The sequence below is a fragment of the Brassica rapa genome, chromosome A02 (assembly GCF_000309985.2).
Source record: "Brassica rapa cultivar Chiifu-401-42 chromosome A02, CAAS_Brap_v3.01, whole genome shotgun sequence".
Taxonomy (NCBI): domain Eukaryota; kingdom Viridiplantae; phylum Streptophyta; class Magnoliopsida; order Brassicales; family Brassicaceae; genus Brassica; species Brassica rapa.
In genome coordinates, this window is record NC_024796.2 from 3,953,245 (window position 1) to 3,971,712 (window position 18,468).

The following is an 18,468-nucleotide window of genomic DNA, read 5'->3' on the forward strand; positions in this document are numbered from 1 at the left end:
CAACGTAAACCTACCTAAACTTCTCTTGTTTTTAGGATCGGACCATAAAGAATCATCAGATTTAAGTCTTGTAGTCAATGAATTATCTTTTTAAATATAATTTCCGAAACTAAAACATAATGAAATGAAAGATAAAACATAATGAAATGAAAGATTCATCTTTCTTCAACGAAAGTTTGTACTTTGTACCCAAATTGGAAGTAAATGAGACACAGGAGGCCAAGCAACAAAATGGTTCTTGCTTGTTTTGAAGTCTCATATTACATATTAACCCATATTTGGTTCACAACTTACAAGCTTCCATGAAGCCTTTCGTTTGCAGATAAAACAAGAATAGATTCGTGGTTTAGACGCAGTTTAACATTACAAGCTTTATTTTTCGGATGGAGATAAATATATTACAAACTAGCTTTCACTGGTTGCTTCTGGCTTCACAGATCTGCACGCAATGTAGACAAGAACCACTATTTAATAACAAAAGCAAACCATCCAAGCACTGAAAATGTTTGAGACGTAGTGAAAGCAATCTACATAAACATTTAGTTTCTAACAAGACCGTAACAACTTTACCTCATGAATTGAATCAAGAAGAGGATCCAACATTTGTATACATTACCAAACTAGCAACTAGATTATCATTACCTATCTCACTTTTAAATGTCCTAAACTCATAAAAATACAAAAACAAATAAAAAAATTATAACCTTTAACCTCTTGAAACTGAATCAAGAAGAAGACCGTTTCCCTTCACAATCAAGACTCGCGTCGAAATTCTTCGAAGGGTATTTAGCGGTCACGACACCGACCTCGAAGACAAGGTTATCACCGGAGGATCGAATCCCGGTGATGGACCACCACTGGAAAAACGCTTTGACCCGAATCCCACGGAGCTCCGCGATCTGACCCTTGGTGATCCGACCCGTTACCTTGTTGGAGTAAGTGGCGAGGTAGTTGTCGGGAGGAAGCGTGATTTTGCATGTGCCGTGGAGGAAGAGGGAGAAGTCGCCAGAGGTTTTGTTGATGTAGTAGTCTTTGACGGATAGAGGGAGGAGACCAATCGGGAAACCGTGATCAGTGAGCTCCGCGTGAGCACGAGTCGGTGCTTTGGGGCTCGGATCTTGGAGGGAGAGAGGTAAGAGGATGAGGAGAGAGAGAAGGAAGAGAGATGTCTTCATGTTCGTTCGCGGCGGAGAAAACAAAGCTTCGAAACCGTAGAAGTGTTGCAGAGTTATCTGTTTTTAATTGACTTTTCAGTTTCGGAGACTTGGTTTCGTCCTTTTTGTTGACTTTTTAAACCTTGTTTATATACGGCATTATTAAATTTTGTGAAAATAATTTTTATAATCTACACAGATTTATTGGAAAGGTTAATTATGATATGATCCTCTAATTAAGTTCGAGGACATATATTTGAACAAAAAAAAGTTAGGACATAAATTTTGTTTGTAACTATTTTCACAAAAGTTTTTTTTTTTTTCAATTTTCCAAGTTAAACTTGATCTATCATTCCAAGCGTAACGAATTTTCACCTTACATGAATTAATATATACTGCTTTTGATTAGAATGTTAAGTTCATGGTTGAGATAAAAAACATTACAAATGCAAATAAAATCTTACTGTGTTTTTTCTAAAACGGCTGTCTGGATAAACATTACTGCATAAACAATTAAGGACGAAGGTACTATTATTTCATGTTTGTGTTCTTCCTTCGTTAGTGTTGAGCTTTCGCCTAACCCCTAACCTTGATAAATTTTGTTAGGTGGGTAAGATGGTTAAGTTGGTTAAGTTGCTTAATGGTTGATTTAAGCTTAATGTATATGTAAGACATAACCAACAGCTTGTTGGTTTAGTGTTAAAGGAGTCATGAGTCTGGAACGCATTCCGCCACTCGGATTCAGTTTTCACTGGAAATGACTATTTACGTGATTTGTGTTTTTGGCAAAGATATTGAAATCTCCGTTTTTGATATTGAAATCTCCGTTTCTCCTAACTTCCATATCTCAATCGGTTTCTTTATGTTACAAATCGAATACCCGGCCCACAAAGCATTCATAGTAGTCTAGAAGAGACTAGCTAGTTATTGTTTATTTGAGCACACAACCTAAAATACGACTTTAACTTATAAAACCTTAAACAGTGTCAGGGTTCGGGTTTGGCGGTGGTGGAAAGATTAAATCTGCACGCTTGAACCGCATCGTCAATGGATAGGAACACATACTCCTTTCCTATCTTCTCTACAAAATGTGATAACATCATCTTTTCCAAGACTTCAAATCTTGGGTTTATTATCACCATCTGCAATCAAAAAAAGTATATATATTATCTTTTTGAGTTTTTGTAAAATATTATAAGGACGCTTTTTAAAAAATGAAGAAGGGTATAAACCTTGATGCCTTTTGATACAAGTATTCTCCGCACTTCCAGTAGTGTTTCCATCCCAGTCATGTCAACGCTTGAAACCCCTAAAAGACAACACTATTATAATTAGCAATTAAAAATGAGAAAAAATAATATATATATATGTAGTGACAAAATCTATCAAGATATATATGTTTGATAGTGTGAAAAAATAAACTAGAATCACCAGAGAGATCAAGCAGAAGAAACTCAACGCCTTCAGGTTCATCACGAATCCACCTCAAAATCCTTTCACGGACGTAAGTACTGTTGGCAAAGAAGATAGGAGAACCCATTTGAAGAATGACATAACCAAGCATCTCCTCAGCACCAGGGTACTGTTCTATGTCTCGAAACATAACCGAGTTTGGTATTCTTCCCAACTTACAAGTCGAGGGCCGTGCAACGTACAACAACGCTCTTAGGACGGAGAATCCAACGGAAATGATGAGACCGTAGTCCATGCTAATGAAGGACACACCGAAGAAAGCAGACATGCAGACGACGAAATCAAACTTGTCAACTTTGAAGAGGTGGTACATCTCCTCGTAGTCGATGAGGCCCAACATGGCTGACATAATGATGGCCGCGAGAGCAACTAGTGGTGTGTAACTGAATACAGGCGCTAGGAAGAGAAGCACGAGCATCATGCAAAAGCCCATCACTATGTTAGACATTGGTGTCTTTGTCCCCGCGTTGTAGTTCACTGCTGTTTTTGAAAATGGCCCTGAAAGTTCAACCAAGATTTAGCATCACAAGCTGTTATATTAAAGTTAATTAAAATTAATTAATCACCGGTTGTCAAATAGCAAGACGTAAAGGAGCCGATTATGTTCATAAGACCAAATGCTATCATCTCTTTGTTACCGTCCGTTTGTTCGTTCTTCATTACAGCAAAGCTTCTTCCGATCGCAATCCCTTCCTGAAATTAACCATTTATCTTCTTATAAAAATCACACATATAGGTTAAATATAGGTCAAACATCAGCTATAAAGAAACCATGGTGAAGAAAATAATCATTTACAGCCAAAGCGATGAGCCCAGTAACGATTCCGGCCTTCAAAACCAGCGGCAGATACTTGGCATCGAAGGTCAAATATTGAATAGAAGGGGGGTTTAGTCCTTTCTTTAAAGGCCCAACCTGCATGCAGAAACATACTATTAATAGAAACCCTAGTTGCTGTAAATCTTGTAACCATTCCGCGAACTTTATCTTTGTTTGTTATTGTATACATTCTATGCATTGCTAGTGTGCAACAGCGCAAAGAAATGTGCTCACAGTTTTGATCCCGTGTTCTGTTCCCTTCACCAAATAAGCAACTAGGCAACCCACAAGGACGACCACCATTGGACCCATTGCTGACACCCAGAATAGCTGTGGTTTTATTTTCTTCTGCAATAGGTACAAACATATTATATTCTTGTGAGACAATTGAGAAAACAGTTGATTTTTACTATTCAGATATACATTTTAGAATAAAAAGGATATAGCATGTGGATAAATAAGAAAATATAGGTTTTATGGTCAACTGAAATTATTCAAATTATTATGGTTTTCCATAAATTCCAAGTCAAATTGGGTATATAAAAAAGGCAAGGAATGATTACAAAAGAAAAACAAAAAAAAAAATACAATAGTGGAAGATTTGTGAGGGACCAATGATTTTGTCTCAAATAAACGGATAAATCATTTAAAGAAATAAGATAAAGAGAAGAAGAAAGTATACGATGTATCGAGTAGATTGGAGGAAAATAAGAAAGCAGACCCCAGCAAGTGAACTTTGCCATTTCCACTGCACCAAGTAACACCCTCCCAGGTTAAATACAATTAGCCACCATATAGTTCTTATTGGATACTGTTTAACAAAGAAAAAGAATTGAAAGTGAGACCTCATCACGGTGGCTGAAGACTGAGTGGAGAACTGAAACGACGTCGGTTTTGTGCGTAAAATGGACTATACCAAAGACGCCCTTTAGTTGTTGGAGGAGAATAATGATAGCTGTCCCTCCCATGAAGCCTGTTATGGTCGAGTGTGACAAGAAATCCACCAACATCCCCAACCTATATACACATGCATTTCGTTAATTCATTTACAAGTAACTAAAAGTTAACTTTTTAACGTAATAAAGAATAGCATAAAGCCACTATATGATATAAATTATAGTTTTTTTACATCCATTAGAAATTATAGTTAAAATTTCCATTATGACATTGTGGTTAAGTAAAAGGGAGATAGAGCTTGATATATAGATTAGTAAAAATAAAATAAATAACCTGAAGAATCCCAAAGCAAATTGGAATACACCAGTGACGAAAGCGGATGTGAAGATCAAATGAAGGTAAAGATTGGGATCCGTTTTCAACAGTTCCTCCCCGAATGTCTCAGCGATAAGCAAAGAGCATGCTGCGACTGTACCCACCGCGAGAGTGTGTGAACTTCCTAACACGGCGTACACAAATGGCGGCACAAAGCTTGAATCTGAATTCACATCATTTGTACCAATAAAAATGGAAATATAAAAGAGAAAAAGACTAGGATAGCACCAAACCAAGTTTTTGTTCCCAAAGTAGCACTCAAGGTTCAAAGTCACAAAAATAGGTTTCATTAAAGAGGTAAATATACACTTATACTCTTTGGGTTAATTAATCCAAACCTTAGGGTTTAGAGTTAAGGGTTGGGTTTTGGAATTAGGTTTTAAAATTTTATAAAAAATAAATACTAAAATAAAAAATAAAAATTTTAAAAACAGTTTCAAAAAGTATTTTTAAATTATAAAAAGAAAATTTGAAAAAGAATAAAAAGAATAAAAAAAAATTTTCAGAAAAAAATTTATAAAATTTCGAATCTGAAAACATATAATCTGAAACTATAAAAAAAAAATTTTATTTTTATTTTTTTTGTTTGTTTATTTAATTTTAAACTAAAAATATTAGAGATATTTTACTCTTTAATGAATGTCATTTTTGTGATTTTCTCCTTCTAGTGCTATTTTTGAGACATAAACTTCAAAAGGTGCTATTATTGGAGTTTAGTGTCATAAGAGCAAATTAGTAAGAGAAACAAATTATGTTAAAAAAAAAATAAGAGAAAAAATATAATTGAGACAAGCAACACTGAATGTCAGTCTGTATGGACAACATACGTATTGCCAATATCCTTTCTATTTTTACGTTGAATATCTCATATTATTGTTTTGATTTATGTTTATTTTCCTCGAGCAACCTTTTTTTTTTAGTTACACAAGATCAGTAATTTTGTATTTACGATTTGGATTTAATTTCTCAGCTAAATGACTATATATATATATATATGTATGTATAGTGTAAATTGTCATAAATGAGCCTTTTACAAAAAAAAAAAGTTTTCATAAATGATTCATGAAAGAAAACCACCTTTTTCTAAAAAAGTTACTTTTGTAATATTTAAGTTATTTTTATATTAGTCGTTTCAGAAAATGAAAAGACACTCTTGAATTTGGCTGGCAAAGAAAAAGAGACTCTTGAGAAATCAATTTAGAGCAGGATTATTGCAGGTGCTAAGAGGAGTGCTTAAGGGTGGGTTCCACCAAAAAAGGAGAAGCAGCGATGCCAAAAACGCCAGATCTGGCGCCGGTGCTTAAGCTGTATCGCGGGCCCCACTGACACGTGGCGGCCCGCGATTTGTTCGTTTTATTTATTTTTTTTTTTAAATCAGAGAAAAAACCAAAAAAAAAAAAAAAAAAAAATTAAGCACCCCACTTAGGGTGCTAGGGTTAAAGATGCTCTTAAGTGGCTTCGTACTGTTCAGAATCAGATTCAGTGTTAATATTAATTTAACAATAAATACAAGTTTTAATATGGAGAAGAATAAAATTATTGGCACCATCGTGGCATGACGGCACGGTAGAATAAGCGTTGAAAGTAAAATCAAAGCGAATAACCTTAAACTAACAGGGTTGCTATCAAAGTGAAAGTCCATTACTATAACCTGGACCAACCATATTCAATTTATGCTGCTGGATTAGTTCCAGAGGTGAACTAGTCCGAGATTGACAGCTTGGCTCGCCTAATTGTAGTGCATTTTAAAATAATTATATTAAAAATACAAAGACATAAGTTCGAGGGAGAATTTTTTTTTTAAAAAGGGGAGAATTTAAAATTTACAAATATTTGTAAAACATATACCGATCGATTTTATAATCAACTAGAATACATAAATGAATATCACATATAACACACGTTCCTTCTTACTTTATTTTTATTATTGTGCAAAAATCAAAAATACACCTTTATGCGAAATCACTTGAGACAAAACTACTAAATCTAGCTTTCATGTATTAATGATATTCAAAGGATGCAATTAATAATTCATATAAAAAAAAGATTTTGCATGATAAAAATATATAAAAAGGGAAAAGATCTTACATAGGCCAATGATGGGAGGGATACCGGCAAGATTAGCATAACTGATACCCTGAGGAACGGCAAGGCTGGTGATGGTTATTCCAGCAAGCACATCGTACCTTAGTTTCTGCAGATTGTACTTTGGTAGCCACTCAAAGATTGGAACAAAATACTGCAATGTCTTTTTTGTTTTCATCAAACCATTTGGCTCTTGTGATATTGGTTTAAACGGATCATCAGGAAAGAAAGTTTCCTTACATTTACAACTAAATTTAAGAAAAAAGCTTCTCGGGGCTGAGAAGTTTACTCCTCGACCCTTTGGTGTCGAGGAGTTTGTTCTTTCACTCTCCATGGTTACAAAACCAAGCAAGCAAGAGGTAAAATCTTTGTCTTTTCTTTTCTATATTATTGAGTTGGTTGTAGAGAATGGGAGAGTATGGGTTGTGTTATATATAGATGGATGGCCAGAGATAGTGGGAGGTGATGTTATGGATTTATTCAACGTGATGAGTAAATAGTGTTTGTCTTTTTTTGGTAATAAATCTCCTAGTCTTATCTCTACAGCATTTGATTCGGTTTCTCTATATTTACACAGTGCCAGTAAGTAATTTGACAAAAACATCTTTCAAAACTGAGTGTAAACTGTTTCTCAAAAAAAAAACGGAGTGTAAATTTATGATAATTAGAAACAACGATATTGACAAAAGAAAACAACGATATACGGGGAAAATATTATTTTTCCTATTTTTGTTGCCAACAAATGTTGTAGGCCATCTTAATTATATGTTTAAAATATATTGTAAGAACATACTAACGCAACAATATTCGTTAAAATATTTCAAAAAGAAAAATGCTGACGTGTTGCATGAGTGGCTTGAGAATGTCTTTTTTGTCTAAATTAAATTTATAAAAAAAAAAAAAAAAACTAAATACATTTAATAAATAAATTAAACATGTGTGGCGTATCCACTGTCTCTTATGTATTAAATGATAAAGATTGAACATGTTTATCATTATCTATGAGAATCAAATCAGGACCTTAAGAAGTGGGAGATTATGATTATAAAAACTAAAAGTTAAAACTCTTCTTCAGGGAATAACTCATCCTTTAACGAAAGGGCAATCCATTGAATCTGAATCAAAGTTATATCCCAAAGATCGTCATCTTCCTTTTGCACCAAGATCTCTTTCATTGTACCAATCATTATGCTTAAAAGATTCAGACACAACCTCTTGAACATGTGTTCATTCTTCTCAACACTCGTAACTAAAAGGTTCTAAGCTCAACGCTTCCTACAATCTATTCTAGGTAATTCAAGAAGACGTTCTTGAGCATTTTCATTGCTATCTTGAGCGTTCCTTCCATGCTTGTTATCTCTCTTTCCACGTTTTCGCGCCTCAGAGTAGTCTAGTAGCTTAGCAGAATGTTTTGTAATGATCTTGCTGACAAACTCTATTATTGTGTCGTAACATGTATTAATGATGCAAATCAAGTTTAAACTCTTACATGGATACTCATCATCAAGTTGCATAATGACTTCTTTTACAAGGATGAAATAAAATTGCATATGGCATCGGCCATCTGAGAATCATATTCAGGTCCTTCCGTCTGGAAATGGCTAAAGCCCTGTTCGTTTCAAGAACGCAGCGGCAGGGAGGAGCGACCAAAATTTAAAGAGAAATAAAAGGAATTAATAGGAAAGAGAAAGCAAAAGAGAAAGCAAAAGTGAAGAAGGAAATCATTAACAGTTTTTTGACGCTGACTCTAGTCGCAGAGTTCTTAAAACGAACAGGGCTTAACTCCTTCAATGAGGTGCGTTTCGGTGCGTCCCGCTGCAGATTTAAGCTTCTTCTTGAGCTGGCTAACGCTGGTGAAGCCGTCTCGTGTTCCCATGACGAAGAGTTTGGGTTTGGGGGATGAGAGAATGGCCTTGTGGTGCCGTCCAAAGAGAACAGAGGCTAGTAGACCAAATGGGTATCCTAAACTCACGTATCCCACCACTTGCTCTACTTGCTCCACCGCTGATCCTGCGATTGGTACACCTGCCGTACTTGACTTCATTATTTTTTTTTCCTTTTATAATATAAAGAAATTGACAAGGAATATCAATTTTGTCTTAGAGTATTCATCAGAAAAGTTATTTGTACTCTGCTCAGCAAGAAAAAAATATTTGAAAACAATTAATTAATCTAACACAATGGTAGGCTACATAAACACACATTGAGACACATAAAAGTTGCAAACTTATATTAATAAAAGTTATGCTTGTAGTCTTTAAAAAAAGGCAATTCTTACAAATATTCATTTTTAAAATTTTGTCACAAAAATAGAATTCAATAAGAAAATTGACCAAAATAGCCCTTTTTATTTTGAAAATATTAATATTAATTTAATGTAAAACTATCCAAATCAAAGTAAAATACTTTATGGTAGTTGATGCAAATTGTTTTTTCTTAGTTGATGCAAATTCATTTGTATCAATCTACAAATGATATTAACAAAATAAATAAATGATACATAATGTCTTATTTATTGTAGTGTAACAATTATTTATTAATACTAGTATAGACATATGTACCTAATTTTTTTTAATTCCATAATGTTTGTTTTTATTTTTAAAATTTTTAAGTTAGATAAAAAAAAATATAATTAAACTTATAAACTTCAATATTCATATTGGTGGTCAATGTATTAAATTATGTTCTTTTTTTATAGTTTTATTTATGCAATTTTTTCTATAGTAATAATCTAATTAGGAAACTTGAATTTGAAACTAAAATTTATTATATTTAGACTGAAAAGAAAGCCTGTAGGACTATAAACAATCATAACTCCTAAAATACCAATAAAATAACAATAGCTTAGGTATGTTTTTTTTTTTAAAAAGAATAGCCTAGGTATGTCCAATCCGGTAAAAATAAACCATTTAAAACTGAACCGAACCAAAATAAAAAAAATAGTTTGGATTTTTGGTGGTGAGTTTTTTACCTGGACACCGTCAACAACGCATAGATCACCAACATCATAAGGATGCAAACTTAGACAAAGATAATGGATTCGAAGAGATTTTTGCAAGTGTTTCCGATTATAAAAGTCAGAGCCACCATTTGAGTGGAAAAGAAGAGCAAAACCTTAGTCGTTGCTACTTCTGGAAGCAGTGGCGAAATGACAAGGGTGACCACCATCAAGATCGCTGTCACAAATTCATTTTTAATACCTTAACCTGATCATTTAGCAACAACAAGACAAGTGGTTAAACTCAAGAAACACAGACTCTGACTGGTAACAACCAGTGGCGCTCCAATATTTTTGAATTCTTAAACAATGTGCTTTAATCAATCACTTGCATTCTGGGCCGGTCTTGGCAATAACTATTCTATAAGAACAAAGAGCAAGAAAGTGTTTGAGGAGACTTACCACCCATTCTGTGAAAGCTTTTCTAGTGATTTTCCCAGTCTCAGCAGCACCATCAAACATAGGAAACACAAGATCAACCTCTTCCTTAATCATGAACCTAAGCAAATCTTCTTCCTCTATGAAACTAAAACAATAACGAGAAGGTGTGTTTTTGGTCAAATACATTTGATCTTTTGGTTAAATCTGCATGGCCTATTCTGGTCTATATTCCACATACAGTCGATGCATGGATTACTCTTACAAACACCATCTATGTAATCATCATAAATATCAAACGAATGTGCTTCTCGACCCATATAAAACGACAATAGAAGAGTGTTATTCCAAAAATGTTTGGTCTAAAATCAAATGACCAAGAACTATCCGGTGCGAGAGTTTTGACACCGAGATCGTTATTCTTATACTTAAAATAGAGGATTAGTGCTAAGCCATCACCTAGACGATTGCTTGTATAATTTTTACTTTTATTTAAAAAAACTAGGTGTTTGCGCCGGGTTTTTGTACATTGATATGTTTCAGTAGTTTTAAAACTATTTTTGGTGTTTGATAAAAAAAATATTTATCAAACATATAAATATATTTCAATTTATTTCAATTTATGCATACAATGTTTTAAGATTATTTTAAAATAAGCAAAATTTGAATACATCTAAAAATATTTTAGCCTTTTGCGTAAATGGATCTTTTGACCTTTTTATTAATTTTTAAAAACTGGATATTATGTTCCTAAATTTTAGAAAGATATACAATGAATTTAGAATGCAATTTAAACAAAGTAAATATGACTCAAAACTAACCCATGATTTTTTTTAGATTTTCATTTGCTATATTCACTCCAAAAGTTCGGATTATTCACGAAAATGTCATTACTTTTTTTTTTAGAATGAGTTTTTTGTTCTATCATCCTCATCTTCTTCAAGTATTTACAATATTGCAATTGCCTTCAATACACCAACCATCATGAACAACCAATTTGAAGCTCTTAATGCATCTAAAATCGATTTATACTCCTTCTATCTCATTTAATATGAACTAGAAACAACATCTCTTTCATTTATTGGTGCTTACGATTATTGGTGGGTCGTTTTCGTTTGAGCTTCTGTGTGCTTGGAAAAAACTTTTGTGTGCTAAAAAAGTTATCTCACTAATTTAAGGTATGAAATCGATTTTTTTTTTCAGATCTGTTCGCCAGTATGTGTAAGTCTTCTGGCAGTAGAAAACTTACACGGAAGTTTTCTGGTCAATTCAAAAGTTAGTTTTGCAATTTACTTTTATGTTTGTTTTCTAGAGACGACTTTTCTAGAAATCGTCCGGTTTTCTTTGTTTACAAAAAATTTTCGAAAATACCACATAAGATTTTCTGGTAAGTTTTCTAAGATAAACATGTTAATTTTGTATTTGAACAAATTATGTTAGAAATTAGACTTTTCCTAGACGACTTACAAGAAAGTCGTCCAATAGGAAGTGACGTGGCAGGTGAGAAGTGAGCATTGTTTTACTTTATTGATACTATACTAGACTAGACTAGATAGATATTATTGGTTAACTACATTGTTTTGAAAAAAAATTATATTAATGCTCTGTTGAATATCAATATTTACCCAATTGTCCATTTAAAGTTGGAATAGTCTTTATAAGGTTTGCAATATATATGTATTTCAGTCTTATTTTGGTTCACTTTGTTCGGATTTTTTTTTCTAATATAAAGTAACTTTATCATCGAATATGGATAATTCTGTATGATTACAGTCCAGAGTTTAATCAAATCATGAATTTTCAAAGAAATTCAGGTTTCAGAGAAAAATATATATGTAAATTACTCATTCCAAACATAGCATATGTCATATCTACCGGTACTCTCCTGAAATCTGCATGTAAAACCACCCTGACTACCATTGTATATATTCCACGAACACAAATAGCATTGCTTATCACCAACTTCTCGGTTATCATCGTAGATATCAAACGAATGGGATTCTCCACCCCACTTAAAATTACAAGAAAAGCGTGTTGTGCCAAAAAAAGCTGGTGTAAACTTGAACGACCACCTACTATCCGGTGCGAGAGTTTGGACACCGAGATCGTCATCCTTAGACTTACAATGGAGTGTTAGTGTTAAGCCACCACCAAGCTTATTGATAATCTCCACCGTTCTCTTCCCACGAATACCATCAAAAAGCTTATTGGTAATCTCCCCTGTTCTCCCCTCAGTAATAGTTTCCACTTGTGACGCCACCAAATGGACGAATAGGGATATGACCACCACATAAACTTGCCATTTCTTCATTTTTGCTATACTTTTTTAAGTTCAAAGTGTATTCTACGAATACTATTTGTAGTGGTACTCATAAGAAGCCTTTGATGAGCCCATCTCGTTGTTGATTCTATTTGGTAATTTTTAGGGTCAATAGTACAATGTATATTGAAGCAAAAGTCAAAGCTAATACCTAATCAAAACGTTACATATCACTTTACAGATTTACATTAACATATATGTAAATATATTTTCCCATAATTGTTTAATTCATGGTTTAGTGTGGACGTGCATCGCTAAAAATCTTATCATAAAAGATAAAACCATTGATATTTTTTTTGTTTTGTTTTAGGTTTGCAAATTAAACTGACACTACGTCAAAACTATTGGTTAGAAATTTTGTAATATATGTGATTGTGCTACCAAAAAAAAATGTTGAGAAATGTTTGTAAGAAACTCTAACAAAAAAAATAAACTAAAAATTTATAGATACATATATTGGTTCAAATCTTTATACTCAGAAAAATTAAATGTAAAACTAATCCAAACGGAACTAGATTCAATAATAATTTAAGAACTAATCCCAACAGATCCAATGATCCACACCTAATCTGAAAACATGAATTTGTAAGATCAGGGGCGGATCTACTTTATATAAGAGTGCAATTGTACCCACCCACAATTTAATTAATGATCAATCTAATTTGTTGCACCCACATTAGAATTTAAATAATATTTTTCGCAATGATTAATATATGTCTCTCAAATCTCAATGATCAATATTCTTAATGACTATATTACTGATTCTTATTGACTGACTGATGATATTAACATATAATATGGTCAGACTTTATGACTTTAAAATCTTTCAACTTTAAAAATCTCAGAAATCCATGCCGAAGGGTGTCATCACTCGAGGAACTCTGTTTTTCTCAAATCGTCTGACTAGTGACCATTAACATATAAATATGGTCAGGGGAAAACTGATATACTTAATGACCATGTTAACATATAAATATGGTCAGGCGAAGTATGCCATATATTATTGACCATATTCTTACTAATTAATATATGTTTCTCAAGTCTCAATGATCGATATTCTTACTGATTATTACTGACCATACTAATATACACATCTGGCCAGGCGAATACGTACTGGCATATTAATAGATTTATATGTTAATATCGTCAGTCAGTATTTAATATGGTCAATAAGAATATTGATCATTGATAGACGAATAACTGATAGTACGTGACGGAGGATAGTACGTGATGGAGGAGAGACATAAACTTGGTATAAGCTTAAGAATTTTGTAGTACCAGTTGTTAGAATGTTAAAAGACTGTGAAAAAGTTGATTAAACAAGTCTTGTAATAAATTGTTTAAAACGATTTAATAAAGCAAAAGCTGTTTTTTTGAGAGATTGTCTCTCAATCTATTTTCTGAATTACTTAATTATTGTTGTATCTTGCACTTACATCAAGTGTGCGTTAGGGATATCATATGAATAGATTTTTGTTGTTGAATAATTAATCTCCCGATTCATTTTTGTCAACAAAGAAGCTAGTCCGTTCAAGAAAATGTTTGCTTACTTCTCTTCTATTAATAAAAACAATTCATCCTATTAAAAGCTTTAAAATATTTCACGTATAGGCATGTAAATATAAGTCAAGGATCTCTTCAGCTTGTAAATGAAACTTAACCTACTCTGGTTTAATAATGTGCAAAAATACAAGAGTATCTCCAATGTTTTATTCTAAGATAATTTTTTTGATAACATTTCTAAAATGATATTAATATTCATTATAGAGAAAAAAATAAAAATATATTAAAGTAGTTTTTCCTTTGAATATTATTATAGAGGCAAAGATAAAAATGGGTAGAGATGATCTACTAAGTGATCATTGTTTGATAACATAAATACATGGCTAATACAAAGCAAAGGGGGAAAGCCGAAACACTAAAGCAAGATTAAGGTTGAACATAGTGATTAGTAAAAGTTTTTATAGAGAGAGATAGATATTAGGTAGAGAACAAGGTGGCATATATTTCTAAGAACACTTGGATTATAACACTGTGGTGTTGAAGAGAGTTCAACGATAGAAAACACTGAAGAAGCTGTTGTAGCTCGGCCGCTGCAAAGATCTGTCTCTCAACAATCATCTCCACCATTGACTTCCTGAAATCCTGATACGGATCATGTGACTTCTTCACCACCGCAAAACTCTCCCCCTTAGAGTAGTCCGAGGAGAAGCTTCTAGAAGAAACGAGTGTATCTCTATCGTCACTCTCTTCTTCTTCCTCGCTACACGACCAGCACCAAGACCCACTTGACTTAAAACTAGAGGTAAGAAGAGGATCAGAACCAAACTGAGATGATCTCTGCTTCCTCTTTGTCTTAATCTTCTTCCTTATATCTCGAAAGGAACGGCTTCCTTCGTAGAAAGGGTTTGGAGGGAAGGCATAAGGCTTAGGTTTGTGACGGTCCACGCGTGGAGCTTTGGTAAGGAAGAATCTCTCGGAAGAGGTGGTGTGGCTTGCAACAGCAGAAGTGTCAAAGACGTCGTATAGACCTCGTGATCGGCAAGAGTTTAGAGATGACCTGACTATGCTTGGAACCCTGAGCCTCATTCTTTTGTCCATGTTTGACAATATTGATGGAGAGAGTGAGAGAGATAAGGAAAATGACTATTGAAGAAGACTCATGTATTAAAGGAGTGTATGTCATACGAGACTTGTGACTTGTGAGGTAAGGAGAGATAATCTGTTATTTTTTCTTTCTTGTTTTGGTATGCATATTTCGTAATATTGTTGATGATACAACATTTTACTTACCCATTATGCAATGTCTTTTGTCTTTTATCTGTCGTCTTTTACTTCAAACTATTCGAATAGCTGACTCCAAAAATATATGTTTGGAATTTTCCTTCTTGATCTTTTCTTTCTGTTTTTCTTTTGTGTATATTCTTTACTTGTTTTAACTAATAAAAATATATTTTAATTTGAAAATTTTGACAGAAAATGTGTGTTTGTAATGCTTGTCATCTTGCAGAAGTCAGTTCTTTTTAGCTTTTCGAATTCCCTACCATCATGGAATTTTCTAAGTTTTCGTAATATGTAAAGAGCAGAATGATTATCTCTCTAGTCTTTATTTTTTTCTTGTATATTTTCTTATTTGTATTTTTATTACTACATTATTATTTTGTTCAGTTAAAGTTCATATTAATACATTTTACTATTTTTGTTTGTGTGTGATAAACTTTTTTAAAGGGAAAAATGTATGATAATAAATTTGATGGTTTTGCATTCTATTTGGTATAACATAGTGTTCCCAGCAAAAGCGTAGATGATATACTTATGGTGATGAATTTGTTCCAATGTGCTTGCGATGTATCTAATGTGACTCTCTACCTATGTAAATATTGGTTGTGTTGGATAAAATTTTACAATCTTGAATTTACAAATAGGTGACAAGATGTGTCTTTCTATGCCAGCAAAATGGTTACAAGATGTATCTTTCTATACTGAAAAATGATAACAAGATGTATGTTTTTGTCTCCGTTGGTTTGAACTCAACATCTAAATGCTACTTAGTTTTAAACTAAGCCTAATCGGATTTTGATTTTGCAAGAAGACAAAAAAAACGAGTCAGATCATGGGCCCACTTATCCAGCGCCTATACATGGGCTTTAGCCCAACACGACAACCCTACCGGCAACAAAGTTACTACTGTGACTTAAACGCTGACGTTTTGAGCTTAAGAGAAATTAGCTTAGACCAGTTCCCCCACGAAGCTCGTCGTCGTCGTCGTCGTCCTGAGCTTGTAACCACCGATGGAGATCGATGATTCAGGTGACGTTCTCGATCTCACTAGCTGCCAGCTCCACAGTCTCGACTCAATCGAGTTACCTCCGACGCTAATTGAGCTGGACCTTACGGCGAACCGTTTATCGGAACTGGACTCGAGGATCGCGCACCTCTCGATGCTCAAGAAGCTTTCTCTTCGCCAAAACCTAATCGAAGACTCCGCCGTCGAGCCTCTCTCTCGCTGGGACGCCTTGTGCGATCTCGAGGTGATGATTATTCTTCACTCTCTGATTCTGCGAATCTTACGAATATGGTCTCGAGGCCATAAGATTGATCGTCAATGTATATGCAGGAGCTGATTCTCAGAGATAACAAGCTAGCGAAAGTACCAGACGTCAGCATATTCTCAAGGCTTTTGGTTTTCGACGTATCCTTCAATGAAATCACTTCGTTGGAAGGATTATCAAAGGCCTCTAGCACGTTGAAGGAGCTCTATGTGTCTAAGAATGAAGTTAACAAGATTATGGAGATTGAACACTTGCACGACTTGCAGATTCTTGAGCTGGGGTCTAATAGATTGCGGGTTTGTAATTGTCCCCTCCTTTGATGTTTACTAATCGCTTTACAATGCAATGAATAGGAAAGCTTTGTGGTTTATTCAGGTAATGGAGAATATGGAGAACTTGACAAAGTTAGAGGAACTGTGGCTGGGAAGAAACCGTATCAAAGTTGTGAACTTGTGTGGGCTCAGATGTGTTAAAAAGATTAGCTTGCAGAGCAATCGATTGACCTCTATGAAAGGATTTGAGGTGTGTGCATTGTTTTACCTTTTAGCAGATAGCCAGATACTCTTACCATCATTTTGTTAAATCTGATGCATTGAAAAATATGTACACAGGACTGTGTTGCTCTTGAAGAGTTGTATTTGAGCCATAATGGTATCTCAAAAATGGAGGGTTTGAGTGCGTTGGTTAACCTACGGGTGTTGGATGTGTCGAACAACAAGCTCACATCAGTTGATGACATTCAGAGCCTCACAAAGTATGTCACTTTCCTTGCTTCAGGACTGTTTTTTTTTTTGTCTTTTGGTGATTTTTTGTTTACATCCTGACTTTACCTTAACCTGTAGGCTGGAAGATTTATGGCTTAATGACAACCAGATAGAATCACTTGAAGCAATCACAGAAGCTGTTACAGGCTCTAAAGAGAAGCTTACCACTATCTACCTCGAAAATAACCCTTGTGTAAGTTTTAGATATGGCATGTCTGTTTAGTGATACGCATTTGATCCCATTGCTAATCTAGATAATCTTCTAGTGCATTAAGGAACATAACTTGAAGATCACAACTTGTTTGTGGTCTTCTGCATCTGTCTGTTCATTTATTTGGTTGAGACCCAATGTCTTGTTTAGATTATTAGTTTCTCTGGCTGGGGAAGTTGTGAAAAGGTGTCATTTCACATTGGATCCATCTAACTATATCTAGTTCAAGTATATTCATTTATGTGTGTTTGTATCTCTTCTCAGGCCAAGTCTTCTGATTACGTTGCTGTGCTCAGAAAAATCTTCCCCAACGTGGAGCAAATAGATTCTAACTTATTTGCTTAAGAAGTTGGATATTTCTTGTGTTCTCGTTTTTAGAGAGCCTGCTTTCTCATGGTTTAGACTTTAGAGCATGTGTATCGACTCCAAGAGATCAGGTGAAACGCAGTCATCTTCTGTTTATCATAAAGAAGTGCAAACGAGCAAATCATACCGTTCACTGGAGTGATATTTTATCAAAAAAACGTATCTAGTGTTCGCTTGCAAGCAAAATCAATACTTGTTTTTGGTCTGTAAGCAGTAGTATTTGGACTCTGTCTGTAACAGGTAATCCCGAGTAGTCTGAGGTTGTCTTTGTTTCGACCAACAGTAACTTGATTACTTTGACTTTCCCCTGGCATTCTTATCTTTCTTTTTTTTTGTTTCATGTGATTGTTTAGTATTGAAAAGTTGCTATGTTACTACTTTTTGGTTACTGGTTATATAAGTTTTTGGCTTCTAATTTATATTTGTCGAGAAAAGCACTTTGTATGTTCTTCCATCACCAGTGTGAAGTTCATGAACAGAACCAAAAAAAAAAGATCATTTTTCTAGATTTGGACAGCATTTAAATGGTACTAAACCGGCTTGATTTGTACCGAGATAACATGGTTGACGAGATTTTT

The 18,468-nt window shown here is 34.1% G+C and overlaps 5 protein-coding genes across 6 annotated transcripts; 1 reads left to right on the forward strand and 4 right to left on the reverse strand.

The window, feature by feature from the left end:
* Window positions 1-142: 142 nt before the first annotated feature.
* Window positions 143-1,272, reverse strand: LOC103851287. Of its 2 annotated transcripts, none has more exons than XM_009128130.1 (2): window positions 705-1,272; window positions 143-439 (listed from the first exon to the last, which is right to left on the reverse strand). In XM_009128130.1, the coding sequence occupies exon 1, from the start codon at window positions 1,173-1,175 to the stop codon at window positions 726-728; it is 450 nt and encodes a 149-aa protein (XP_009126378.1). In that variant the 5' UTR covers window positions 1,176-1,272; the 3' UTR covers window positions 143-439; window positions 705-725. The 2 variants fall into 2 exon arrangements, with proteins under 2 accessions (XP_009126378.1, XP_009126379.1); XM_009128131.3 differs by having other exon boundaries at window positions 217-439; window positions 712-1,271.
* A 674-nt stretch (window positions 1,273-1,946) lies between these two features.
* LOC103851288 (probable sulfate transporter 3.5) lies at window positions 1,947-8,364 on the reverse strand. The gene is made up of 10 exons (XM_009128132.3): window positions 6,805-8,364; window positions 4,675-4,879; window positions 4,290-4,461; window positions 4,127-4,192; window positions 3,679-3,792; window positions 3,424-3,540; window positions 3,194-3,320; window positions 2,586-3,125; window positions 2,387-2,463; window positions 1,947-2,296 (listed from the first exon to the last, which is right to left on the reverse strand). Exons 1-10 carry the CDS (start codon window positions 7,133-7,135, stop codon window positions 2,141-2,143), a joined length of 1,905 nt encoding a protein of 634 aa, XP_009126380.1. The 5' UTR covers window positions 7,136-8,364; the 3' UTR covers window positions 1,947-2,140.
* A 1,751-nt stretch (window positions 8,365-10,115) lies between these two features.
* Window positions 10,116-12,488, reverse strand: LOC117131757 (S-protein homolog 3-like). Its single transcript, XM_033284190.1, has 3 exons — window positions 12,238-12,488; window positions 10,202-10,325; window positions 10,116-10,160 (listed from the first exon to the last, which is right to left on the reverse strand). Exons 1-3 carry the CDS (start codon window positions 12,486-12,488, stop codon window positions 10,116-10,118), a joined length of 420 nt encoding a protein of 139 aa, XP_033140081.1.
* Window positions 12,489-14,323: 1,835 nt separating this feature from the next.
* On the reverse strand, window positions 14,324-15,942 carry LOC103851290 (transcription repressor OFP8). Its single transcript, XM_009128133.3, has one exon. It carries the CDS (start codon window positions 15,096-15,098, stop codon window positions 14,478-14,480), a length of 621 nt encoding a protein of 206 aa, XP_009126381.1. The 5' UTR covers window positions 15,099-15,942; the 3' UTR covers window positions 14,324-14,477.
* A 244-nt stretch (window positions 15,943-16,186) lies between these two features.
* LOC103851291 (protein phosphatase 1 regulatory inhibitor subunit PPP1R7 homolog) lies at window positions 16,187-18,278 on the forward strand. The gene is made up of 6 exons (XM_009128134.3): window positions 16,187-16,528; window positions 16,615-16,845; window positions 16,925-17,071; window positions 17,161-17,303; window positions 17,392-17,506; window positions 17,789-18,278. The coding sequence occupies exons 1-6, from the start codon at window positions 16,289-16,291 to the stop codon at window positions 17,867-17,869; spliced, it is 957 nt and encodes a 318-aa protein (XP_009126382.2). The 5' UTR covers window positions 16,187-16,288; the 3' UTR covers window positions 17,870-18,278.
* Window positions 18,279-18,468: the final 190 nt, after the last annotated feature.